The sequence below is a fragment of the Cyanistes caeruleus genome, chromosome 27 (genome assembly GCF_971803275.1).
Source record: "Cyanistes caeruleus chromosome 27, bCyaCae1.hap1.1, whole genome shotgun sequence".
NCBI lineage: Eukaryota > Metazoa > Chordata > Aves > Passeriformes > Paridae > Cyanistes > Cyanistes caeruleus.
Window position 1 is genome coordinate 2,393,419 of NC_141727.1, and position 24,129 is coordinate 2,417,547.

Genomic DNA, 24,129 nt, shown 5'->3' on the forward strand with positions numbered 1-24,129 from the left:
GTCTCAACTTTTGTCTTTCTAGCTTTAATAAAATTGCTTCACTATGGCTTCCAAATACTGTGCTACAATAGTAGCAACAACTGGTTACACTGTGGAAGATGAATAAAGGAATAAATAATAAAAAAGGAAGAAAGAATTATTAAGCTTTTTAGTCTAAAATAATTAAAGTCTTCTAGACTACTCTTTAGCATAATCAGGCATTAAACTAAATTGTTCCCTCATCTTTGGGAAGGGGTGTAGAAAACGAGGACACCTTTGCTAAAAAACACAATGCTAATTTTCCATTCTGCTTCAGCCAGTGCCATAATCTGCCGGCAGCACTCCTAGAGTGCCCTGAGTGCTTCCCTGACGTGCGTCTCTGGGGCACACAAACCCTCCTTTTCCTCACTCAGTGGTGGTGAAACACACCACCAGCAGCAGAAATCATAGCCCAGCTGTGGGCAGCTTCTCTGCTCCCTCAGCCTCGGTCGGAATTGCTCCCGAGCAGCCCTGAACACACGAGCCTGCTGGAAGCTGGTGTTGGAGGGCCCTGAAGTGACGCTGTACTGCACCGGAGCTCCGGCTGGCTCTACGGTGGTCTTTGCACTCCGGCTCCGGCGATCGCCAGGAGTGGGGAATCACTGGGGAGTAGGCTTTTCCCTCAGTGACCCCTCCAGAGTCTTGGGCCACTCTAAGCTCTGTGGTGCACAGCGTCAGGTGTGGAGACAAGAAAGCAGAGGAGTCTCTCTTGGATTGTAGTTCCCAGCAATGGTTTTATTCGGTCGAGGAAACGAGGCGTCCACGCTGGAAGGGATCCAGGTCTAAGAGAGCCCTGAGCATTGCTGTGCAAGGAGTTAAGTATGGCCCGACCCCCAGGGGAGGGTACAAACTATAGACCAATGGGGAATCTTGAGAGGAGGAGTAAGGGGAGAGGATCACACCTTCCGGACTAATAGGGGTTCACAGAGGGAGGGAGCAAGATACAGCAACCAGTGGGGCCTCGAGGTATAATTGATTGATACAGAAGGCTCTGGAAGAAGGGATGGGGTTTACTATGATGGATAGGAGGGTAGGGGCACGGCTAAGGTGATTGGCAGGGAACATTTAGGTAAAATAGGAGGGGTTTACATAACTGACAACTGGGGCCTAACCAATACAATCAACAGGGGGAACAAGAACGTCCTAACAAGCTTCAACAAATCCTTAACCAAACTAAATAAATGAACTACAACCCTGAAGCTGCACTGTCCCCTGGAGCTTTGTCACATCCTGGAGGATTTGTTCTCCTCCTCTAGCTCAGAGAGCGGGGATGGTCTGTGCACTGCCCAGAGCGGCCCTGGAGGTCACAGCCATGCTCTGGGGATCTTCTCTGCTCTCTCCACCGTGGTTGGATTTCCTCTTGACCAGCCTTAAGCATGGGAGCCTGCTTCAAGCTGCTGCAGGAGGGCCCGCGAACTGCACTGTCAACAGGAGGTGTGGTCACAACAGGGAGAATTTGTTTTCTGCTGTGGAGGTCGTAGCCGCTCCACGCGGATCTGCTTGTCTCTTTCTGCCTCAGCAGGGTTTCCTCCCAAGCATCCCCAGGTCCACAGGCTGACTCCAAGCTCCTGTTGGAAGGTCCTGAAGCTGCATCATCCTTGGCATCATGGCCACAACTTGGAGGGCCCGTGTTCCTCCCTGTAGCATCATCACAGTCTGCGTTGCCCAAAAAACAGCTGTAGCCGTCCCTGCTCCACAGTGGGGATGCGCTCTGTGCCTCCTCCTGGCCAGGGTCTTCCACACTCAGCACCATATCCTGGAAAGAGAGCTGTGCAGAGTTCCTGCCCTTCTCACCTGAAAGGGCCAGAGTCAGTGGGGAAGCCCCAGAAGCTCTGGGAGGGCACATTTCAGAGCCTCCCAAAGGCCCTTCTGGAGGGCTGCCAAGGCCAAAGGGCCAAAGGCACACAAATGGCATGGATGCAGGAGGCATGCTTTGACAGGAAGCAGCATTGTGGCTGTGAAGAATGCTGCCAGGGTGCCAGGGGAAAAGGGAGAAATGCTGAGATCCTAGAAAGAAATCCACAGCTCCTGTGGTGCCCTGACTCTCCTCCCCAGTTACCTTTGTCCTGTCAGGCAAAACCTGTGGGACTACAGAAGCCACCTGCTTGCTGCAGGCTGCCCACTGACTGAGGACGGATGGCGCATATGATGGTGCCAGCGAGGAAGAAGCCTCTTCTCCAAGCCTCAGATCAGAGCATCTGCAGAAAAAAACAGTGATCTCACTTTAGGGCTGTTGTTGCAGCCTCCTCTGGGCTTCATTCATTTTCTTGGAGAGGTTTCTATGACAGAGCAACTTAGCCAAGGTCACAAATGAAAAGGTCAACCAGAGTATTCCCACCCGGCCTGCTTCTGTCCCAGCAAAACCTCATCTTTCTACCTTCTACAGCCTCCATTCCATAAATTCACACACTTGTTTGCCTTGGAAGGGACCTTAAAGCTCCTTTTGTTCCACTCCCGCTCATGGCCAGGAATACCTTACAATAGACCTGGATCCTCCAAGCCCCATCCAACCTGGCCTTGAACTCTTCCAGGGATGGGGCACCCACAGCTTCTTTGGGCAGCCTGTTCCATTGTCTCACCTGGCATAAAACAGCAGGTAGGCTTGCTGCCCGAGAGCTGTGTCAATGCTACGAACCTCCACAGACTCATCATCCATCTGGTACCACAGCCCGTTGCTGGCCTGTGAAAAAAAAGGCAAGGATCTCTGCATGGCTTCTCACCAAAAACACGGGCAGAAAACTACCTAACAAAGAGTGTGCCAAAAGAAATCCAGTGCAGCCCCTAAGGAGACCTTCTGGCCCACAACCTTGGCCGTCGGTAATACCCACAGGAAAGTTCCTCTTCTCCAGCACGCCTTCTCCTCGTTGGGAAGGAAGGAAGGAAGGAAGGAAGTTGCTGTTTACCTTTGTGTAGCAGAAATAGTGTCCTTCATGGCAGCTGTAGCCACTGTGCACCAGGACAGCATACAGGGAGTAATAGAGGGGCTCTCCATCGCCCTCGGACATGTACGGGCGGAGATCCAGGAACTCGGGGTACTCCACAGCCTACAGAGACACCAGGAGGGCTCAGAGGTGACCCTGACCTGGGACAGAGAATAGCCTGCCACATCCAGGGGCCAGAGGTGTGGAAATACATCCTTGGGGCCCATGAGCAGCTGCTTTTTCGTGTAGCAAGGTGTAATGCCTTGGGTGGCAGGAAACTGCTCTTGGCCAAAGCAGCGCTGTGGGAGAAGAGCGCTGGCCTGTCTTCCCATGGGAATTCATTTCTCCCAAGGAGAGAGCACAACGAACCCAACCACATACCACTACCTGTACCTACAGACAACTACTACCCAACAACTAACATCACTAACGAGTGGCTTGTGACAAGCTCTAGGAAATCTACTCTAGGGAAAGAAAGCTGCACACCACTTGTGTACACACCTTGTTGATCTTCCCGCCGGTGAAACAGTCAAACCGTTTCAGACACACGGTCAGAACCTTGGGTGCACAGTGGATTGTGAACCTCTTGGAGGCAGCAACGTTCTCCGTACACCTTGAAAGCAAGCACAGACACAGCCCAGTGCTGAAATGCACCCAATCTTCCCCCAAGCTGGCCAGGCAACCTCTCCTGTCTCACACAGCTTTTGTTATTCTAAGGCTCTTCACTGCCATATTTGCCAAAAGCTGCATCTCATCTGCGTGCAGTAAACCTGCACAGGAAGATGACTTCTCTTCAATGACATGCAGCCCCCTCCAACAGCATCCCGTCTTACTCTGGATGTTCTTAGTAATCATCTCACTTGTTGCATTTAAAGCAGTTTTCACCATCCAGCTGCTCAGGTGTCACAAAGGCTTCCAGAGCTGCAGTGAGGGACGAGGCTGCCTGGAGGAGTGAGAAATGGGCACGCTGAGCTGCAGGAAATGCCCTCACCCAAGCATTTCCCAGAAGCTGACCAGAAAAGCCCCATAGCTGACGCTGAAGAGACCCACCATGAACCTGTCCAGAAGGAGGCAGAAAGAGAGTGCGACGCTGAACACCTCCCCGTCTCCCAGCAGCTCCTGGAGCTGTCAAGAGCTCTGTCCCTGTGCCCCCGCTCAGTTCAACTAATGACAGTGTGCAGGGGCATCAGTGGTGCAAACTACAAAGCAAACAACCCTTCAGCCTGGGAGCCAGACAGGTGTTACGGGAGGGCAGGCAAAGAGAAGAAGGATGACGATGTATCAAGGGTGCAGAGAGGATAATTGCTGTTTGTCCAGCTTAAAAAGAGCACCTGCAGAGAGCCCAGTGCCACAGCCTCTGCAGGGGGACGCTATCTATTGCCCTTCCCACCCACCACCTAGACCTCTTGTGTTCACAGGCTATATTTTTAAGACAAATGTGTTGACTTTGGGAAGCAGCTGCAGGGCCTTGGGATGTCTTGTAGCACAACTGCAAAGCCTCTTACATTGATATCCAAAGGAACATCCAGGAAGGCCTCGTAGGAGTCAGAAATGGCTTTGCAGCTGAAGCAGGTGACTGGAAGGGAAAATCCAAATGCTCAGCAATGGCAAGCTGACTGGCATTGCCCATTTACACATTGCACCTGTCCCACCAGTCCCAGGACCAAGTGTCAAGCACAGGCAGACAGAAGGGCACGGGCAATGTCAAGGAGAGTAATAGCTGTGGAAACGCACCTCTGGATCTCAGAAAGCCCCCAAATATTTGATGGACAATGGTAGTGGATTCAGAAGAGAGGTCCAAGCTGGAAACAAGTGATAAGACACAGCGTTACCTCCTCCATGAGTTTTGCTTGGCCTGAAAGCCCAGGGTTTAGGTTTCCCTTGATGGTGGCACATCAAGCAGTCCAAAGGGCTCCGAGCTTTGTGAGGGTGATTGCCTTGTGCTTACTCGCTGCTGGCGCTCAGACAAGCTCTCTGCATGGCATTGACCGTACAGCACAAGAAGTCATGGGCATCTTCCTGCATACCAAGCTGAAAATGTTCTCCTATGCCTAAGAAAGAAGAAGTTTGTCCTTTTCTCATACACAAAGGGAAGAAAAGCTGTCAAAAGCACCTGCCATGACTTACGTCCAAAAACCTTGAGGACAGCCCAAGGCACGATGGCACTGACAGGGGAATGCAAGACCTTGTTAACGTGTGCTTCCATGGTGCACATCATGCAGAAACCTTGCTGCTGACCTGAACAGAGACACAGGGAAAGTCTTTAGGTTAGCCAAATATCCATAGCAGTGCGATCCTCCTCCTCGTCTTTCACTCCAGCGCAATACTCCACTCCTCCCAATGACCCAACGATCCCAGGACATTTTAGTGTGTGGAAAATGTTCTTAACAGGGATGCCGGACCAACAGTTTTCTGTGCAATAAGCCAGGAGGCTTTAACTTGCCGGAATAAAGACTTGGAGCTAGAAAGAGGTGTCTTCAGGAAGGGTAAGACAGCTGGCAAGGACAAGTGGCTTCTATAGAGACTTGAGTGTTCAAAGAACATCAATTCATGGGGCTGATAAAGGGCTGCTGTTCTCCTAAATCTAATTCCAGGTTCTGGGAATCTTTGGTATTGGATTAACACATATTCAGGAGGGGTTCCCAAAAGCACTCACAGGCCTTGCTGTGCTCTCGGGACAGCAGGTAGTTGGCCAGTGGCGGGGTGTAGGTCAAACACTGCAGGACTTCCAGCGTTGAGGAAGCACGTGTTGCCCACATTGAAGAGCCCCGCTCCAGCACTCTGCTGCTGCTGCCAGACCATGTAAATCTTCTCCAGTGGAAAGAGGATCCTTTTTGGGGGAGCTATTCCCTCAGCAATGACTGCAGAGAAATTCCATTTGAAAAGAGTCGAGGTACTGCTTGTACCAGCTGCTGAACTGCAGTCTCCCATCTTTGTGATCAGTGACAGTGCCCCAGTTCACAGGAGCATCAAAGGTCATTCTGAAGTGCTCCAGTCCATGGTACTTTCTCTGAAGAGGCTCTGCTGTACCTGCTGCTGCTGCTGTCACCGCATCAGCAGCAGAGCTCTCTAGTTTTCCCACCTCTTCCACAGGAATGACCAGCGTTCACCCACTAACTTAACTACTGCCTTTGCTGGTCTCCTTTCTCTGTGATCACTTCCTCCTGGGAATTACTAAGCCTTTTAGACTAGACTAATTAAAACCTTCTAGACTAGTCGTTGGCATCATCAGCCATAAAACTAAATTGTTCCCTCTTCTTTGGGAATGGGTGTAGAAAACATGGACAGCTCTGCTAAAAAATGCAGTGCTAATTTCCCATTCTGCTTCAGCCAGCGCCACCATCTGCCACCAGCACTCCTAGAGTGCCTCGAGTGCTTCCCTGACCTGCGTCTCTGGGGCACACAAACCCTCCTTTTCCTCACTGAACGGTGGTGGGCTGAAAAACGCACGAACCGGCAGCAGAAATCGTAGCCCAGCTGTGGGCAGCTTCTCTGCTCCCTCAGCCTCAGTTGGATTTGCTCCCAAGCTGCCCTGAGCACACAAGCCTGCTGGAAGCTGATGTTGGAGGGCCCTGAAGCTGCATTATCCACTGGGGCTTTGTCCCATCCTGGAGGATTTGTTCTCCTCCTCTTGGTCACAGAGGGCTGCTGGTCTGTGCACTGCACAGAGAGGCCATGGAGGTCACAGCCCTGCTCTGGGGATCTTCTCTGCTCGTTCCACCACAGTTGGGTTTGCTCTGGACCAGCCCAAAGCATGACAGCCTGCTTCAGGCTGGTGCTGGAGGGCCCTGGAACTGCATCATCAACAGGAGTTTTGTCACAACAGGGAGAATTCCTTGTCTCCCTTTTCCTCTTCCTTGATGAAGAGTTGAAGCCTGTGTGCTGCACAAAGCGGCTGCGGAGGTCGTAGCCGCTCCACACGGAACTGCTTGTCTCTTCCTGCATCAGCAGGGTTTCCTGACAAGCATCCCCAGGTCCACAGGCCAACTCCAAGCTCCTGTTGGAAGGCCCTGAAGCAGCATCATCTATGGGATCGTGGCCGCAACTTGGAGGAGGCCCTGTGGCGTCATCACAGCCGGTGGTGTCCGTAACAAAGCTGCAGGCTTCCTTGCTCCACAGTGGGGATCCGCTCTGCACCTCCTCCTGGCCAGGGTCTTCCACACTCAGCACCACATCCTGGAAAAAGAGCTGTGCAGAGTTCCTGCCCTTCTCTCCTGAAAGGACCAGAGTCAGTGGGGAAGCCCCAGAAGCTCTGGGAGGGCACATTTCAGAGCCTCCCAAAGGCCCTTCTGGAGGGCTGCCAAGGCCAAAGGGCCAAAGGCACACAAATGGCATGGATGCAGGAGGCATGCTTTGACAGGAAGCAGCATTGTGGCTGTGAAGAATGCTGCCAGGGTGCCAGGGGAAAAGGGAGAAATGCTGAGATCCTAGAAAGAAATCCACAGCTCCTGTGGTGCCCTGACTCTCCTCCCCAGTTACCTTTGTCCTGTCAGGCAAAACCTGTGGGACTACAGAAGCCACCTGCTTGCTGCAGGCTGCCCACTGACTGAGGACGGATGGCGCATATGATGGTGCCAGCGAGGAAGAAGCCTCTTCTCCAAGCCTCAGATCAGAGCATCTGCAGAAAAAAACAGTGATCTCACTTTAGGGCTGTTGTTGCAGCCTCCTCTGGGCTTCATTCATTTTCTTGGAGAGGTTTCTATGACAGAGCAACTTAGCCAAGGTCACAAATGAAAAGGTCAACCAGAGTATTCCCACCCGGCCTGCTTCTGTCCCAGCAAAACCTCATCTTTCTACCTTCTACAGCCTCCATTCCATAAATTCACACACTTGTTTGCCTTGGAAGGGACCTTAAAGCTCCTTTTGTTCCACTCCCGCTCATGGCCAGGAATACCTTACAATAGACCTGGATCCTCCAAGCCCCATCCAACCTGGCCTTGAACTCTTCCAGGGATGGGGCACCCACAGCTTCTTTGGGCAGCCTGTTCCATTGTCTCACCTGGCATAAAACAGCAGGTAGGCTTGCTGCCCGAGAGCTGTGTCAATGCTACGAACCTCCACAGACTCATCATCCATCTGGTACCACAGCCCGTTGCTGGCCTGTGAAAAAAAAGGCAAGGATCTCTGCATGGCTTCTCACCAAAAACACGGGCAGAAAACTACCTAACAAAGAGTGTGCCAAAAGAAATCCAGTGCAGCCCCTAAGGAGACCTTCTGGCCCACAACCTTGGCCGTCGGTAATACCCACAGGAAAGTTCCTCTTCTCCAGCACGCCTTCTCCTCGTTGGGAAGGAAGGAAGGAAGGAAGGAAGTTGCTGTTTACCTTTGTGTAGCAGAAATAGTGTCCTTCATGGCAGCTGTAGCCACTGTGCACCAGGACAGCATACAGGGAGTAATAGAGGGGCTCTCCATCGCCCTCGGACATGTACGGGCGGAGATCCAGGAACTCGGGGTACTCCACAGCCTACAGAGACACCAGGAGGGCTCAGAGGTGACCCTGACCTGGGACAGAGAATAGCCTGCCACATCCAGGGGCCAGAGGTGTGGAAATACATCCTTGGGGCCCATGAGCAGCTGCTTTTTCGTGTAGCAAGGTGTAATGCCTTGGGTGGCAGGAAACTGCTCTTGGCCAAAGCAGCGCTGTGGGAGAAGAGCGCTGGCCTGTCTTCCCATGGGAATTCATTTCTCCCAAGGAGAGAGCACAACGAACCCAACCACATACCACTACCTGTACCTACAGACAACTACTACCCAACAACTAACATCACTAACGAGTGGCTTGTGACAAGCTCTAGGAAATCTACTCTAGGGAAAGAAAGCTGCACACCACTTGTGTACACACCTTGTTGATCTTCCCGCCGGTGAAACAGTCAAACCGTTTCAGACACACGGTCAGAACCTTGGGTGCACAGTGGATTGTGAACCTCTTGGAGGCAGCAACGTTCTCCGTACACCTTGAAAGCAAGCACAGACACAGCCCAGTGCTGAAATGCACCCAATCTTCCCCCAAGCTGGCCAGGCAACCTCTCCTGTCTCACACAGCTTTTGTTATTCTAAGGCTCTTCACTGCCATATTTGCCAAAAGCTGCATCTCATCTGCGTGCAGTAAACCTGCACAGGAAGATGACTTCTCTTCAATGACATGCAGCCCCCTCCAACAGCATCCCGTCTTACTCTGGATGTTCTTAGTAATCATCTCACTTGTTGCATTTAAAGCAGTTTTCACCATCCAGCTGCTCAGGTGTCACAAAGGCTTCCAGAGCTGCAGTGAGGGACGAGGCTGCCTGGAGGAGTGAGAAATGGGCACGCTGAGCTGCAGGAAATGCCCTCACCCAAGCATTTCCCAGAAGCTGACCAGAAAAGCCCCATAGCTGATGCTGAAGAGACCCACCATGAACCTGTCCAGAAGGAGGCAGAAAGAGAGTGCGACGCTGAACACCTCCCCGTCTCCCAGCAGCTCCTGGAGCTGTCAAGAGCTCTGTCCCTGTGCCCCCGCTCAGTTCAACTAATGACAGTGTGCAGGGGCATCAGTGGTGCAAACTACAAAGCAAACAACCCTTCAGCCTGGGAGCCAGACAGGTGTTACGGGAGGGCAGGCAAAGAGAAGAAGGATGACGATGTATCAAGGGTGCAGAGAGGATAATTGCTGTTTGTCCAGCTTAAAAAGAGCACCTGCAGAGAGCCCAGTGCCACAGCCTCTGCAGGGGGACGCTATCCATTGCCCTTCCCACCCACCACCTAGACCTCTTGTGTTCACAGGCTATATTTTTAAGACAAATGTGTTGACTTTGGGAAGCAGCTGCAGGGCCTTGGGATGTCTTGTAGCACAACTGCAAAGCCTCTTACATTGATATCCAAAGGAACATCCAGGAAGGCCTCGTAGGAGTCAGAAATGGCTTTGCAGCTGAAGCAGGTGACTGGAAGGGAAAATCCAAATGCTCAGCAATGGCAAGCTGACTGGCATTGCCCATTTACACATTGCACCTGTCCCACTAGTCCCAGGACCAAGTGTCGAGCACAGGCAGACAGAAGGGCACGGGCAATGTCAAGGAGAGTAATAGCTGTGGAAACGCACCTCTGGATCTCAGAAAGCCCCCAAATATTTGATGGACAATGGTAGTGGATTCAGAAGAGAGGTCCAAGCTGGAAACAAGTGATAAGACACAGCGTTATCTCCTCCATGAGTTTTGCTTGGCCTGAAAGCCCAGGGTTTAGGTTTCCCTTGATGGTGGCACATCAAGCAGTCCAAAGGGCTCCGAGCTTTGTGAGGGTGATTGCCTTGTGCTTACTCGCTGCTGGCGCTCAGACAAGCTCTCTGCATGGCATTGACCGTACAGCACAAGAAGTCATGGGCATCTTCCTGCATACCAAGCTGAAAATGTTCTCCTATGCCTAAGAAAGAAGAAGTTTGTCCTTTTCTCATACACAAAGGGAAGAAAAGCTGTCAAAAGCACCTGCCATGACTTACGTCCAAAAACCTTGAGGACAGTCCAAGGCACGATGGCACTGACAGGGGAATGCAAGACCTTGTTAACGTGTGCTTCCATGGTGCACATCATGCAGAAACCTTGCTGCTGACCTGAACAGAGACACAGGGAAAGTCTTTAGGTTAGCCAGGTATCCACAGCAGTGCGATCCTCCTCCTCCTCCTCTTCCACTCCAGCGCAATACTCCACTCCTCCCAATGACCCAACGATCCCAGGACATTTTAGTGTGTGGAAAATGTTCTTAACAGGGATGCCGGACCAACAGTTTTCTGTGCAATAAGCCAGAGCTTATTATTGCAGGAGGCTTTAACTTGCCAGAATAAAGACTTGGAGCTAGAAAGAGGTGTCTTCAGGAAGGGTAAGACAGCTGGCAAGGACAAGTGGCTTCTATAGAGACTTGAGTGTTCAAAGAACATCAATTCATGGGGCTGACAAAGGGCTGCTGTTCTCCTAAATCTAATTCCAGGTTCTGGGAATCTTTGGTATTGGATTAACACATATTCAGGAGGGGTTCCCAAAAGCACTCACAGGCCTTGCTGTGCTCTCGGGACAGCAGGTAGTTGGCCAGTGGCGGGGTGTAAGTCAAACACTGCAGGACAGCGTTGAGGAAGCACGTGTTGCCCACATTGAAGAGCCCCGCTCCAGCACTCTGCTGCTGCTGCCAGACCATGCAGATCTTCTCCGGTGGAAAGAGGATCCTTTTTGGGGCAGCTATTCCCTCAGCAATGACTGCAGAGAAATCCCATTTGAAAAGACACCAGGTACAGAAGCGGATTTAAACTTGGAGTTTTCTACATGAGCAGTCAGGACAACCAGCTCAAACCTTCAACTCCGTGTCAGGGGGTGCCTAGAGCTGCCATTGAAATTTACTGGGTTGGAAAAGTCTGTTCCCCTGCTTGCTTTGCCAAGAGTCTAACAGACCCCAGCTCTGATTTCTGGGCCTCGGGGTATCTTCCTTTCTCACCAGAGCTGGAGACTGGATTTACCAAGTCAAGTTTTCCCTGGTCGTAACTGATTGTAACTTGTTGAAAAAAGGCAAGTACTGAAAAAAAAGGGTAACTCAAGGATGTCAGACCTCTCTATAAACAATCCTGTTTCTTGTGCGTACTAAGAAAGGAGAGACAAAAAGTGCTTTCCTGTCACTAAACATAAACACCTGGGTCAGTCTGCCTGCTCTCAGGAAACATCCCAGAGTTCACTCTGGGTTCTGAGCACATCATTCTGGGATCTGACCACCAGTCATGTCACTTGTCTGGGGATTCACAAGGTCCAAACCTGACATGAAGTTGTTACTCACAGAAATCGTTCCCTCTTGTGGCCATTGCGTCTCTCAGGAACAGAGGGCAAAGCTCTGGAAGACCAAGGACATCAGGACATTCTCCAGAAAGAGACCAGTGTCAATCCCATCACATGATTGCAAAGAATTTACCCTAGCTGACCAAAAGTATAAAAACTCCAAATAAATAAAACCTAGAGAACAGCATTTGCCATCAACAGTTTCAGTGCTGCCGAACTGCAGGCTCCCATCTTCGTGACCAGTGACAGAGCCCCAGTTCACAGGAGTGTCAAAGGTCCTTCTGAAGTGCTCCAGTCCATGGTACCTTCTATAAAGAGGCCCTCCTGCTGCTGCTGCTGCTGCTGCTGTCACTGCATCAGCAGCAGAGCTCTCTGGCTTTCCCACCTCCTCCACAGCAGTGACCAGCTTTCAGCCACTAACTTAACTACAGACTTTGCTTTCTCCTTTTTCCATCTGGCTTCCTCCTGTGGCAGCCAACGTGGGCTTCTTGCCACTCTGGGCCGAGCCCAGCCCCTTAGACTACAGTCACTACTTACCTACTTACTACAGACTTTCTACAGACTACTTAGGTATCCCAGGTTATAGTAAAGGAAAGGGAATCAGCCAGTAAGAACTCTGGCCTAGCCTGTATCTGGGCAGCCTACAACTGTGTAGGAGCTCAGCCTTCAACTAGGAAGGCGTAGTCAAATCATCCTTACCTCTGAGAGGATGAAAGCTGAAGAGGACACTATACAATACTGTCTAACTATTTGTCTAACTACTTATCTAACTACTTGTCTAACTACTTGTCTAAATACTAGTCTAACTACTTATCTAACTACTTGTCTAACTACGTTCTAAATACTTGTCTAAAAGACAAGCACAAAAGAGCAGCAAAGGAAGCAGCTGACTGATCCTGAAGACCAGCTCCTTCCCTAGCCTGCTTTCAGCCCACCGAGCATTGGGCGGGTGAGTTCACTGTCACTGCAGAGGTGCCACATCTCTGCCCCTCTGTGACATGGGGGCCACACAGCTATGTGTCCCCTTGAGGTCACAGAACCACATGGCTCTTGGCCACAGGAACCCACATGGCTCCTCACACAGGTGGAAGTCACCGGAACTCCCCCTGTGCCACTGATGAAGAGGGGTTCACTGCCTGCAGAGCTGCCACTCCTTCCCCAAAGCACAGAGCCCAATGAGTACAGGCCTGCCCACAGCTGTCACAAGCCTGCTCACACTTCTGTCTGCCACACAGGCTGCTGGGGAATTCTGATCCACTCCTCCCAGGCACAATCCTGTGCCTCTGAGACTCATGTGGCAAAGCACACCAGCTCTCACAGGGTCATTTCCAGTGAATTTTATCTGCCCTCAAGATACACCCACAGGCTGACCCTGGACTGGTACCACCAGACAAACCCTCTAAAGGCTGCGCTGGGTGAACCTCGGCTGCCAGGCCCCCACATAGCTGCTGCCTCTCCTGGGCAGCTTTTTAGCAGCTTCACATTTACTTCATCCTCCTAAACCTTGCTTAGGCTAGGTTTGAGCAGACAAAGCTTTAGCCAGATTGCCACTCAAGGTTGCTGGAGGCAGTTTTGTTCCTGCTGCACTTGACCCACGTGGTTTGGGGCTATGCTCTGGACGCCTGCAGTTCTGAGCAGCCTCTGAGCAGTCAGGCACTTGGTGATCCTCGTGCTCCAAGGTTGCAGCTGGTTGCTATTCACCCCTGATGCCTTAGGATTTTAGCTTTTCTATTTTTTGTGTATTTGTAATCCTGAGATTCTTCAGTGTATAACTCTAAACTCCATATACAGTGTCAGCTGATGCTTTCCCATTTTGGTCAGAAAAAACAATTCCTCTCTAGGCCTGGGAATCAAGGAAACCTCACTGCCTCAGGCCCTGAGAGATGGAAACAAAAGTGAGTTGGGGAGAACAAACAGCGGGTAAATTACCTCATTACCTGAAGCTATAAATGAAGATTAAGCAGTTTTGGGTGTAGCTCCTGGGGGTGCTTTGTCTGCCTGAAATGGACCTGAAGGCCCTTCAATAAACAGAACTGTTTTGTATTCCCTTGATTTTGTCTGGCCTCTGTTTTTACATAGTTCCAAAAGGCATCACCCCTGTTTGAACTGGCTGCTTTGGCCCCTGCCCAGCCTGAGCCACCAAGTTTCACCAAGTTCTGTCACAAGGCAGAGATACACTGCAACAGCAAAGATGGATTTTTGGAGATCAGGGCCCACCAAACACTCTCCTGCTGGGGAGAGCCTGAGGCACAGGCAGGAGGGACCAGAACCACCAAGGCAGCAATGGAACGATTTATTTCATTTGCATTGATGTTAATTTAGGAATTATGTTTTCAGCCTCACTTCCAAACAGGCAACAACTGCCCTTTTTCCCTGCAAGCCCCACGGCAGCCTCACGTGAGGATCCAAAAACCTGTGTGGGCAATGTCACTTCAGCTGTGACACAGCTGTGCCCGCCGGCGCTGCAAGGCGGGGCTCCTGTGGGAACGGCTCCAGCTCCTGCATGGCCCCGAGCCCTCTTGCCCGGAACACGGCTGCCCTCTCGCCACAGGGAACAAGTCTGAGATTTACAAACCTCTACACAACAGCGTACAGGGCCCCTCAAGAGGCCCGCCTGCCCCCTCATCAGGGGAACCTGCCCAGGCTGGCACCGCGGCCCGCCTACCCCCTGAGGGGAATCTGGCCAGGCTGGCCCTGCGGCCCACCTACTCCCTCAGGGGAACCTGCGCGGGCTGGCACCAGGGGTCCCCTCTGCCCCCTTAGGGGAACCTGTCCAGGCTGGCACCGGGGCCCTTCAGCCCTCTCGGGGGAAACGCAGGAGCATCAGGCTCTTTTGGGGAATTGGGGCTGTTTTGAAGGCTTGCCTGTAGCCTTGCTCAGAGGCACTGCACGAGGCCCAGCAGCACGGAGCCAGCCTGGCCAGTGCAGGGGGGCACCGAGCAGGCCACAAAATCTGTCACAGACAGGAGCCACTGGCCACAACAGCAAATGAGGGAGTCTTCCTCTCCCTGCAGGTCAGAGGGAGCACTGGATGTGCTCAGCAGCGTTCGATGCTCCTGGAAGGTGGAGGTGGAGATTGGAACAGCCTGGGAAGGGACTGGCTGCAGCAGGGGAAGGCTGGACACTACAGTGCTCAGTGTGACACGGAGCTGTGGCAGGCCTGCTCAATGCAGGTCAGAGGCTCTGGCCCCTCTGGTTGGAAGCACAGGTCACCTCAGGGGGCTGGAGTCATGAGGGGCTGTGCTCAGCAGTGCCTCTGGAATTGAGAATCTCTCTTTGGTTCCCTTGTGGTTCACATGCCAATTCCCAAAGAGCACGGAGAAAGCCACCTCTGCCTTTAGTGTGCTTTCTTTAACACTAAAAACAGGAGACCCTCCTTGCTCAAGCCATTCCTGGTGAGGAGTAAAACAGGACACGGCCAGAGCTGCTCAATCCCTGCCCAGGCACAGTGTTCTGCTCCAGCTGGCGCAGCTCCCTGAGCACCCCCTGACTCACAGCCCATGGCTTCAGACTGTAAAAGCCCTGTCCTGCTCTTTAACACGACACACTTCTAGCATTCCCCTTCTCAGAGTGTGGTGGGAGATTCCTCCCTTCACTGCGGACACCCAGCGAGGTTTTACCTTGAGATGGAGAAAAACAGACTTATTCAGGGCCCTTGGCAAGGACAAGCAATATCTGTCTCAACTTTTGTCTTTCTAGCTTTAATAAAATTGCTTCACTATGGCTTCCAAATACTGTGCTACAATAGTAGCAACAACTGGTTACACTGTGGAAGATGAATAAAGGAATAAATAATAAAAAAGGAAGAAAGAATTATTAAGCTTTTTAGTCTAAAATAATTAAAGTCTTCTAGACTACTCTTTAGCATAATCAGGCATTAAACTAAATTGTTCCCTCATCTTTGGGAAGGGGTGTAGAAAACGAGGACACCTTTGCTAAAAAACACAATGCTAATTTTCCATTCTGCTTCAGCCAGTGCCATAATCTGCCGGCAGCACTCCTAGAGTGCCCTGAGTGCTTCCCTGACGTGCGTCTCTGGGGCACACAAACCCTCCTTTTCCTCACTCAGTGGTGGTGAAACACACCACCAGCAGCAGAAATCATAGCCCAGCTGTGGGCAGCTTCTCTGCTCCCTCAGCCTCGGTCGGAATTGCTCCCGAGCAGCCCTGAACACACGAGCCTGCTGGAAGCTGGTGTTGGAGGGCCCTGAAGTGACGCTGTACTGCACCGGAGCTCCGGCTGGCTCTACGGTGGTCTTTGCACTCCGGCTCCGGCGATCGCCAGGAGTGGGGAATCACTGGGGAGTAGGCTTTTCCCTCAGTGACCCCTCCAGAGTCTTGGGCCACTCTAAGCTCTGTGGTGCACAGCGTCAGGTGTGGAGACAAGAAAGCAGAGGAGTCTCTCTTGGATTGTAGTTCCCAGCAATGGTTTTATTCGGTCGAGGAAACGAGGCGTCCACGCTGGAAGGGATCCAGGTCTAAGAGAGCCCTGAGCATTGCTGTGCAAGGAGTTAAGTATGGCCCGACCCCCAGGGGAGGGTACAAACTATAGACCAATGGGGAATCTTGAGAGGAGGAGTAAGGGGAGAGGATCACACCTTCCGGACTAATAGGGGTTCACAGAGGGAGGGAGCAAGATACAGCAACCAGTGGGGCCTCGAGGTATAATTGATTGATACAGAAGGCTCTGGAAGAAGGGATGGGGTTTACTATGATGGATAGGAGGGTAGGGGCACGGCTAAGGTGATTGGCAGGGAACATTTAGGTAAAATAGGAGGGGTTTACATAACTGACAACTGGGGCCTAACCAATACAATCAACAGGGGGAACAAGAACGTCCTAACAAGCTTCAACAAATCCTTAACCAAACTAAATAAATGAACTACAACCCTGAAGCTGCACTGTCCCCTGGAGCTTTGTCACATCCTGGAGGATTTGTTCTCCTCCTCTAGCTCAGAGAGCGGGGATGGTCTGTGCACTGCCCAGAGCGGCCCTGGAGGTCACAGCCATGCTCTGGGGATCTTCTCTGCTCTCTCCACCGTGGTTGGATTTCCTCTTGACCAGCCTTAAGCATGGGAGCCTGCTTCAAGCTGCGGCAGGAGGGCCCGCGAACTGCACTGTCAACAGGAGGTGTGGTCACAACAGGGAGAATTTGTTTTCTGCTGTGGAGGTCGTAGCCGCTCCACGCGGATCTGCTTGTCTCTTTCTGCCTCAGCAGGGTTTCCTCCCAAGCATCCCCAGGTCCACAGGCTGACTCCAAGCTCCTGTTGGAAGGTCCTGAAGCTGCATCATCCTTGGCATCATGGCCACAACTTGGAGGGCCCGTGTTCCTCCCTGTAGCATCATCACAGTCTGCGTTGCCCAAAAAACAGCTGTAGCCGTCCCTGCTCCACAGTGGGGATGCGCTCTGTGCCTCCTCCTGGCCAGGGTCTTCCACACTCAGCACCATATCCTGGAAAGAGAGCTGTGCAGAGTTCCTGCCCTTCTCACCTGAAAGGGCCAGAGTCAGTGGGGAAGCCCCAGAAGCTCTGGGAGGGCACATTTCAGAGCCTCCCAAAGGCCCTTCTGGAGGGCTGCCAAGGCCAAAGGGCCAAAGGCACACAAATGGCATGGATGCAGGAGGCATGCTTTGACAGGAAGCAGCATTGTGGCTGTGAAGAATGCTGCCAGGGTGCCAGGGGAAAAGGGAGAAATGCTGAGATCCTAGAAAGAAATCCACAGCTCCTGTGGTGCCCTGACTCTCCTCCCCAGTTACCTTTGTCCTGTCAGGCAAAACCTGTGGGACTACAGAAGCCACCTGCTTGCTGCAGGCTGCCCACTGACTGAGGACGGATGGCGCATATGATGGTGCCAGCGAGGAAGAAGCCTCTTCTCCAAGCCTCAGATCAGAGCATCTGCAGAAAAAAACAGTGATCTCACTTTAGGGCTGTTGTTGCAGCCTCCTCTGGGCTTCATTCATTTTCTTGGAGAGGTTTCTATGACAGAGCAACTTAGCCAAGGTCACAAATGAAAAGGTCAACCAGAGTATTCCCACCCGGCCTGCTTCTGTCCCAGCAAAACCTCATCTTTCTACCTTCTACAGCCTCCATTCCATAAATTCACACACTTGTTTGCCTTGGAAGGGACCTTAAAGCTCCTTTTGTTCCACTCCCGCTCATGGCCAGGAATACCTTACAATAGACCTGGATCCTCCAAGCCCCATCCAACCTGGCCTTGAACTCTTCCAGGGATGGGGCACCCACAGCTTCTTTGGGCAGCCTGTTCCATTGTCTCACCTGGCATAAAACAGCAGGTAGGCTTGCTGCCCGAGAGCTGTGTCAATGCTACGAACCTCCACAGACTCATCATCCATCTGGTACCACAGCCCGTTGCTGGCCTGTGAAAAAAAAGGCAAGGATCTCTGCATGGCTTCTCACCAAAAACACGGGCAGAAAACTACCTAACAAAGAGTGTGCCAAAAGAAATCCAGTGCAGCCCCTAAGGAGACCTTCTGGCCCACAACCTTGGCCGTCGGTAATACCCACAGGAAAGTTCCTCTTCTCCAGCACGCCTTCTCCTCGTTGGGAAGGAAGGAAGGAAGGAAGGAAGTTGCTGTTTACCTTTGTGTAGCAGAAATAGTGTCCTTCATGGCAGCTGTAGCCACTGTGCACCAGGACAGCATACAGGGAGTAATAGAGGGGCTCTCCATCGCCCTCGGACATGTACGGGCGGAGATCCAGGAACTCGGGGTACTCCACAGCCTACAGAGACACCAGGAGGGCTCAGAGGTGACCCTGACCTGGGACAGAGAATAGCCTGCCACATCCAGGGGCCAGAGGTGTGGAAATACATCCTTGGGGCCCATGAGCAGCTGCTTTTTCGTGTAGCAAGGTGTAATGCCTTGGGTGGCAGGAAACTGCTCTTGGCCAAAGCAGCGCTGTGGGAGAAGAGCGCTGGCCTGTCTTCCCATGGGAATTCATTTCTCCCAAGGAGAGAGCACAACGAACCCAACCACATACCACTACCTGTACCTACAGACAACTACTACCCAACAACTAACATCACTAACGAGTGGCTTGTGACAAGCTCTAGGAAATCTACTCTAGGGAAAGAAAGCTGCACACCACTTGTGTACACACCTTGTTGATCTTCCCGCCGGTGAAACAGTCAAACCGTTTCAGACACACGGTCAGAACCTTGGGTGCACAGTGGATTGTGAACCTCTTGGAGGCAGCAACGTTCTCCGTACACCTTGAAAGCAAGCACAGACACAGCCCAGTGCTGAAATGCACCCAATCTTCCCCCAAGCTGGCCAGGCAACCTCTCCTGTCTCACACAGCTTTTGTTATTCTAAGGCTCTTCACTGCCATATTTGCCAAAAGCTGCATCTCATCTGCGTGCAGTAAACCTGCACAGGAAGATGACTTCTCTTCAATGACATGCAGCCCCCTCCAACAGCATCCCGTCTTACTCTGGATGTTCTTAGTAATCATCTCACTTGTTGCATTTAAAGCAGTTTTCACCATCCAGCTGCTCAGGTGTCACAAAGGCTTCCAGAGCTGCAGTGAGGGACGAGGCTGCCTGGAGGAGTGAGAAATGGGCACGCTGAGCTGCAGGAAATGCCCTCACCCAAGCATTTCCCAGAAGCTGACCAGAAAAGCCCCATAGCTGATGCTGAAGAGACCCACCATGAACCTGTCCAGAAGGAGGCAGAAAGAGAGTGCGACGCTGAACACCTCCCCGTCTCCCAGCAGCTCCTGGAGCTGTCAAGAGCTCTGTCCCTGTGCCCCCGCTCAGTTCAACTAATGACAGTGTGCAGGGGCATCAGTGGTGCAAACTACAAAGCAAACAACCCTTCAGCCTGGGAGCCAGACAGGTGTTACGGGAGGGCAGGCAAAGAGAAGAAGGATGACGATGTATCAAGGGTGCAGAGAGGATAATTGCTGTTTGTCCAGCTTAAAAAGAGCACCTGCAGAGAGCCCAGTGCCACAGCCTCTGCAGGGGGACGCTATCCATTGCCCTTCCCACCCACCACCTAGACCTCTTGTGTTCACAGGCTATATTTTTAAGACAAATGTGTTGACTTTGGGAAGCAGCTGCAGGGCCTTGGGATGTCTTGTAGCACAACTGCAAAGCCTCTTACATTGATATCCAAAGGAACATCCAGGAAGGCCTCGTAGGAGTCAGAAATGGCTTTGCAGCTGAAGCAGGTGACTGGAAGGGAAAATCCAAATGCTCAGCAATGGCAAGCTGACTGGCATTGCCCATTTACACATTGCACCTGTCCCACTAGTCCCAGGACCAAGTGTCGAGCACAGGCAGACAGAAGGGCACGGGCAATGTCAAGGAGAGTAATAGCTGTGGAAATGCACCTCTGGATCTCAGAAAGCCCCCAAATATTTGATGGACAATGGTAGTGGATTCAGAAGAGAGGTCCAAGCTGGAAACAAGTGATAAGACACAGCGTTATCTCCTCCATGAGTTTTGCTTGGCCTGAAAGCCCAGGGTTTAGGTTTCCCTTGATGGTGGCACATCAAGCAGTCCAAAGGGCTCCGAGCTTTGTGAGGGTGATTGCCTTGTGCTTACTCGCTGCTGGCGCTCAGACAAGCTCTCTGCATGGCATTGACCGTACAGCACAAGAAGTCATGGGCATCTTCCTGCATACCAAGCTGAAAATGTTCTCCTATGCCTAAGAAAGAAGAAGTTTGTCCTTTTCTCATACACAAAGGGAAGAAAAGCTGTCAAAAGCACCTGCCATGACTTACGTCCAAAAACCTTGAGGACAGTCCAAGGCACGATGGCACTGACAGGGGAATGCAAGACCTTGTTAACGTGTGCTTCCATGGTGCACATCATGCAGAAACCTTGCTGCTGACCTGAACAGAGACACAGGGAAAGTCTTTAGGTTAGCCAGGTATCCACAGCAGTGCGATCCTCCTCCTCCTCCTCTTCCACTCCAGCGCAATACTCCACTCCTCCCAATGACCCAACGATCCCAGGACATTTTAGTGTGTGGAAAATGTTCTTAACAGGGATGCCGGACCAACAGTTTTCTGTGCAATAAGCCAGAGCTTATTATTGCAGGAGGCTTTAACTTGCCAGAATAAAGACTTGGAGCTAGAAAGAGGTGTCTTCAGGAAGGGTAAGACAGCTGGCAAGGACAAGTGGCTTCTATAGAGACTTGAGTGTTCAAAGAACATCAATTCATGGGGCTGACAAAGGGCTGCTGTTCTCCTAAATCTAATTCCAGGTTCTGGGAATTTTTGGTATTGGATTAACACATATTCAGGAGGGGTTCCCAAAAGCACTCACAGGCCTTGCTGTGCTCTCGGGACAGCAGGTAGTTGGCCAGTGGCGGGGTGTAAGTCAAACACTGCAGGACAGCGTTGAGGAAGCACGTGTTGCCCACATTGAAGAGCCCCGCTCCAGCACTCTGCTGCTGCTGCCAGACCATGCAGATCTTCTCCGGTGGAAAGAGGATCCTTTTTGGGGCAGCTATTCCCTCAGCAATGACTGCAGAGAAATCCCATTTGAAAAGACACCAGGTACAGAAGCGGATTTAAACTTGGAGTTTTCTACATGAGCAGTCAGGACAACCAGCTCAAACCTTCAACTCCGTGTCAGGGGGTGCCTAGAGCTGCCATTGAAATTTACTGGGTTGGAAAAGTCTGTTCCCCTGCTTGCTTTGCCAAGAGTCTAACAGACCCCAGCTCTGATTTCTGGGCCTCGGGGTATCTTCCTTTCTCACCAGAGCTGGAGACTGGATTTACCAAGTCAAGTTTTCCCTGGTCGTAACTGATTGTAACTTGTTGAAAAAAGGCAAGTACTGAAAAAAAAGGGTAACTCAAGGATGTCAGACCTCTCTATAAACAATCCTGTTTCTTGTGCGTACTAAGAAAGGAGAGACAAAAAGTGCTTTCCTGTCACTAAACATAAACACCTGGGTCAGTCTGCCTGCTCTCAGGAAACATCCCAGAGTTCACTCTGGGTTCTGAGCACATCATTCTGGGATCTGACCACCAGTCATGTCACTTGTCTGGGGATTCACAAGGTCCAAACCTGACATGAAGTTGTTACTCACAGAAATCGTTCCCTCTTGTGGCCATTGCGTCTCTCAGGAACAGAGGGCAAAGCTCTGGAAGACCAAGGACATCAGGACATTCTCCAGAAAGAGACCAGTGTCAATCCCATCACATGATTGCAAAGAATTTACCCTAGCTGACCAAAAGTATAAAAACTCCAAATAAATAAAACCTAGAGAACAGCATTTGCCATCAACAGTTTCAGTGCTGCCGAACTGCAGGCTCCCATCTTCGTGACCAGTGACAGAGCCCCAGTTCACAGGAGTGTCAAAGGTCCTTCTGAAGTGCTCCAGTCCATGGTACCTTCTATAATGAGGCCCTCCTGCTGCTGCTGCTGCTGCTGCTGTCACTGCATCAGCAGCAGAGCTCTCTGGCTTTCCCACCTCCTCCACAGCAGTGACCAGCTTTCAGCCACTAACTTAACTACAGACTTTGCTTTCTCCTTTTTCCATCTGGCTTCCTCCTGTGGCAGCCAACGTGGGCTTCTTGCCACTCTGGGCCGAGCCCAGCCCCTTAGACTACAGTCACTACTTACCTACTTACTACAGACTTTCTACAGACTACTTAGGTATCCCAGGTTATAGTAAAGGAAAGGGAATCAGCCAGTAAGAACTCTGGCCTAGCCTGTATCTGGGCAGCCTACAACTGTGTAGGAGCTCAGCCTTCAACTAGGAAGGCGTAGTCAAATCATCCTTACCTCTGAGAGGATGAAAGCTGAAGAGGACACTATACAATACTGTCTAACTATTTGTCTAACTACTTATCTAACTACTTGTCTAACTACTTGTCTAAATACTAGTCTAACTACTTATCTAACTACTTGTCTAACTACGTTCTAAATACTTGTCTAAAAGACAAGCACAAAAGAGCAGCAAAGGAAGCAGCTGACTGATCCTGAAGACCAGCTCCTTCCCTAGCCTGCTTTCAGCCCACCGAGCATTGGGCGGGTGAGTTCACTGTCACTGCAGAGGTGCCACATCTCTGCCCCTCTGTGACATGGGGGCCACACAGCTATGTGTCCCCTTGAGGTCACAGAACCACATGGCTCTTGGCCACAGGAACCCACATGGCTCCTCACACAGGTGGAAGTCACCGGAACTCCCCCTGTGCCACTGATGAAGAGGGGTTCACTGCCTGCAGAGCTGCCACTCCTTCCCCAAAGCACAGAGCCCAATGAGTACAGGCCTGCCCACAGCTGTCACAAGCCTGCTCACACTTCTGTCTGCCACACAGGCTGCTGGGGAATTCTGATCCACTCCTCCCAGGCACAATCCTGTGCCTCTGAGACTCATGTGGCAAAGCACACCAGCTCTCACAGGGTCATTTCCAGTGAATTTTATCTGCCCTCAAGATACACCCACAGGCTGACCCTGGACTGGTACCACCAGACAAACCCTCTAAAGGCTGCGCTGGGTGAACCTCGGCTGCCAGGCCCCCACATAGCTGCTGCCTCTCCTGGGCAGCTTTTTAGCAGCTTCACATTTACTTCATCCTCCTAAACCTTGCTTAGGCTAGGTTTGAGCAGACAAAGCTTTAGCCAGATTGCCACTCAAGGTTGCTGGAGGCAGTTTTGTTCCTGCTGCACTTGACCCACGTGGTTTGGGGCTATGCTCTGGACGCCTGCAGTTCTGAGCAGCCTCTGAGCAGTCAGGCACTTGGTGATCCTCGTGCTCCAAGGTTGCAGCTGGTTGCTATTCACCCCTGATGCCTTAGGATTTTAGCTTTTCTATTTTTTGTGTATTTGTAATCCTGAGATTCTTCAGTGTATAACTCTAAACTCCATATACAGTGTCAGCTGATGCTTTCCCATTTTGGTCAGAAAAAACAATTCCTCTCTAGGCCTGGGAATCAAGGAAACCTCACTGCCTCAGGCCCTGAGAGATGGAAACAAAAGTGAGTTGGGGAGAACAAACAGCGGGTAAATTACCTCATTACCTGAAGCTATAAATGAAGATTAAGCAGTTTTGGGTGTAGCTCCTGGGGGTGCTTTGTCTGCCTGAAATGGACCTGAAGGCCCTTCAATAAACAGAACTGTTTTGTATTCCCTTGATTTTGTCTGGCCTCTGTTTTTACATAGTTCCAAAAGGCATCACCCCTGTTTGAACTGGCTGCTTTGGCCCCTGCCCAGCCTGAGCCACCAAGTTTCACCAAGTTCTGTCACAAGGCAGAGATACACTGCAACAGCAAAGATGGATTTTTGGAGATCAGGGCCCACCAAACACTCTCCTGCTGGGGAGAGCCTGAGGCACAGGCAGGAGGGACCAGAACCACCAAGGCAGCAATGGAACGATTTATTTCATTTGCATTGATGTTAATTTAGGAATTATGTTTTCAGCCTCACTTCCAA

The 24,129-nt window shown here is 51.4% G+C and overlaps 3 protein-coding genes across 4 annotated transcripts; all 3 read right to left on the bottom strand.

Moving 5' to 3' along the window:
• Positions 1 to 732: 732 nt before the first annotated feature.
• Positions 733 to 5,791, bottom strand: LOC111943963 (ubiquitin carboxyl-terminal hydrolase 17-like protein 6). Its single transcript, XM_086863939.1, has 11 exons — positions 5,596 to 5,791; positions 5,067 to 5,177; positions 4,888 to 4,990; positions 4,674 to 4,741; positions 4,445 to 4,515; positions 3,800 to 3,882; positions 3,441 to 3,552; positions 2,922 to 3,062; positions 2,598 to 2,698; positions 2,078 to 2,216; positions 733 to 1,774 (listed from the first exon to the last, which is right to left on the bottom strand). The coding sequence occupies exons 1-11, from the start codon at positions 5,696 to 5,698 to the stop codon at positions 1,271 to 1,273; spliced, it is 1,536 nt and encodes a 511-aa protein (XP_086720065.1). The 5' UTR covers positions 5,699 to 5,791; the 3' UTR covers positions 733 to 1,270.
• Positions 5,731 to 12,673, bottom strand: LOC147649173 (ubiquitin carboxyl-terminal hydrolase 42-like). The gene is made up of 13 exons (XM_086863935.1): positions 12,422 to 12,673; positions 11,724 to 11,777; positions 10,955 to 11,155; positions 10,408 to 10,518; positions 10,229 to 10,331; positions 10,015 to 10,082; positions 9,786 to 9,856; positions 9,141 to 9,223; positions 8,782 to 8,893; positions 8,263 to 8,403; positions 7,939 to 8,039; positions 7,419 to 7,557; positions 5,731 to 7,115 (listed from the first exon to the last, which is right to left on the bottom strand). Exons 2-13 carry the CDS (start codon positions 11,746 to 11,748, stop codon positions 6,180 to 6,182), a joined length of 2,091 nt encoding a protein of 696 aa, XP_086720061.1. The 5' UTR covers positions 11,749 to 11,777; positions 12,422 to 12,673; the 3' UTR covers positions 5,731 to 6,179.
• Positions 12,674 to 16,131: 3,458 nt separating this feature from the next.
• On the bottom strand, positions 16,132 to 22,769 carry LOC147649174 (ubiquitin carboxyl-terminal hydrolase 17-like protein 6). 2 transcript variants are annotated; one of them, XM_086863936.1, is made up of 13 exons: positions 22,480 to 22,769; positions 21,782 to 21,835; positions 21,013 to 21,213; positions 20,466 to 20,576; positions 20,287 to 20,389; positions 20,073 to 20,140; positions 19,844 to 19,914; positions 19,199 to 19,281; positions 18,840 to 18,951; positions 18,321 to 18,461; positions 17,997 to 18,097; positions 17,477 to 17,615; positions 16,132 to 17,173 (listed from the first exon to the last, which is right to left on the bottom strand). In XM_086863936.1, exons 2-13 carry the CDS (start codon positions 21,804 to 21,806, stop codon positions 16,670 to 16,672), a joined length of 1,659 nt encoding a protein of 552 aa, XP_086720062.1. In that variant the 5' UTR covers positions 21,807 to 21,835; positions 22,480 to 22,769; the 3' UTR covers positions 16,132 to 16,669. The 2 variants fall into 2 exon arrangements, with proteins under 2 accessions (XP_086720062.1, XP_086720063.1); XM_086863937.1 differs by lacking the exon at positions 22,480 to 22,769 and having other exon boundaries at positions 21,782 to 21,918.
• Positions 22,770 to 24,129: the final 1,360 nt, after the last annotated feature.

What these genes read in the sequence shown, in the direction of transcription:
- LOC111943963 (XM_086863939.1), bottom strand. Translation starts at nt 5,698, where the DNA reads ATGTGGGCAACACGTGCTTCCTCAACGCTGGAAGTCCTGCAGTGTTTG. An exon ending in ACTATTTCTGCTACACAAAG is followed by an intron (nt 2,699 to 2,921) that starts GTAAACAGCAAC and finishes TTTTTTTCACAG; the next exon opens with GCCAGCAACGGGCTGTGGTA. An exon ending in TTTTGCCTGACAGGACAAAG is followed by an intron (nt 1,775 to 2,077) that starts GTAACTGGGGAG and finishes CTCTCTTTCCAG; the next exon opens with GATATGGTGCTGAGTGTGGA.
- LOC147649173 (XM_086863935.1), bottom strand. Translation starts at nt 11,748, where the DNA reads ATGGCCACAAGAGGGAACGATTTCT. An exon ending in CCGAGAGCACAGCAAGGCCT is followed by an intron (nt 10,519 to 10,954) that starts GTGAGTGCTTTT and finishes GTCTCTGTTCAG; the next exon opens with GTCAGCAGCAAGGTTTCTGC. An exon ending in GGGCTTTCTGAGATCCAGAG is followed by an intron (nt 9,857 to 10,014) that starts GTGCGTTTCCAC and finishes TTTCCCTTCCAG; the next exon opens with TCACCTGCTTCAGCTGCAAA.
- LOC147649174 (XM_086863936.1), bottom strand. Translation starts at nt 21,806, where the DNA reads ATGGCCACAAGAGGGAACGATTTCT. An exon ending in ATGTTCCTTTGGATATCAAT is followed by an intron (nt 19,282 to 19,843) that starts GTAAGAGGCTTT and finishes TCACTCCTCCAG; the next exon opens with GCAGCCTCGTCCCTCACTGC. An exon ending in TACCTGCTGTTTTATGCCAG is followed by an intron (nt 17,616 to 17,996) that starts GTGAGACAATGG and finishes TTTTTTCTGCAG; the next exon opens with ATGCTCTGATCTGAGGCTTG.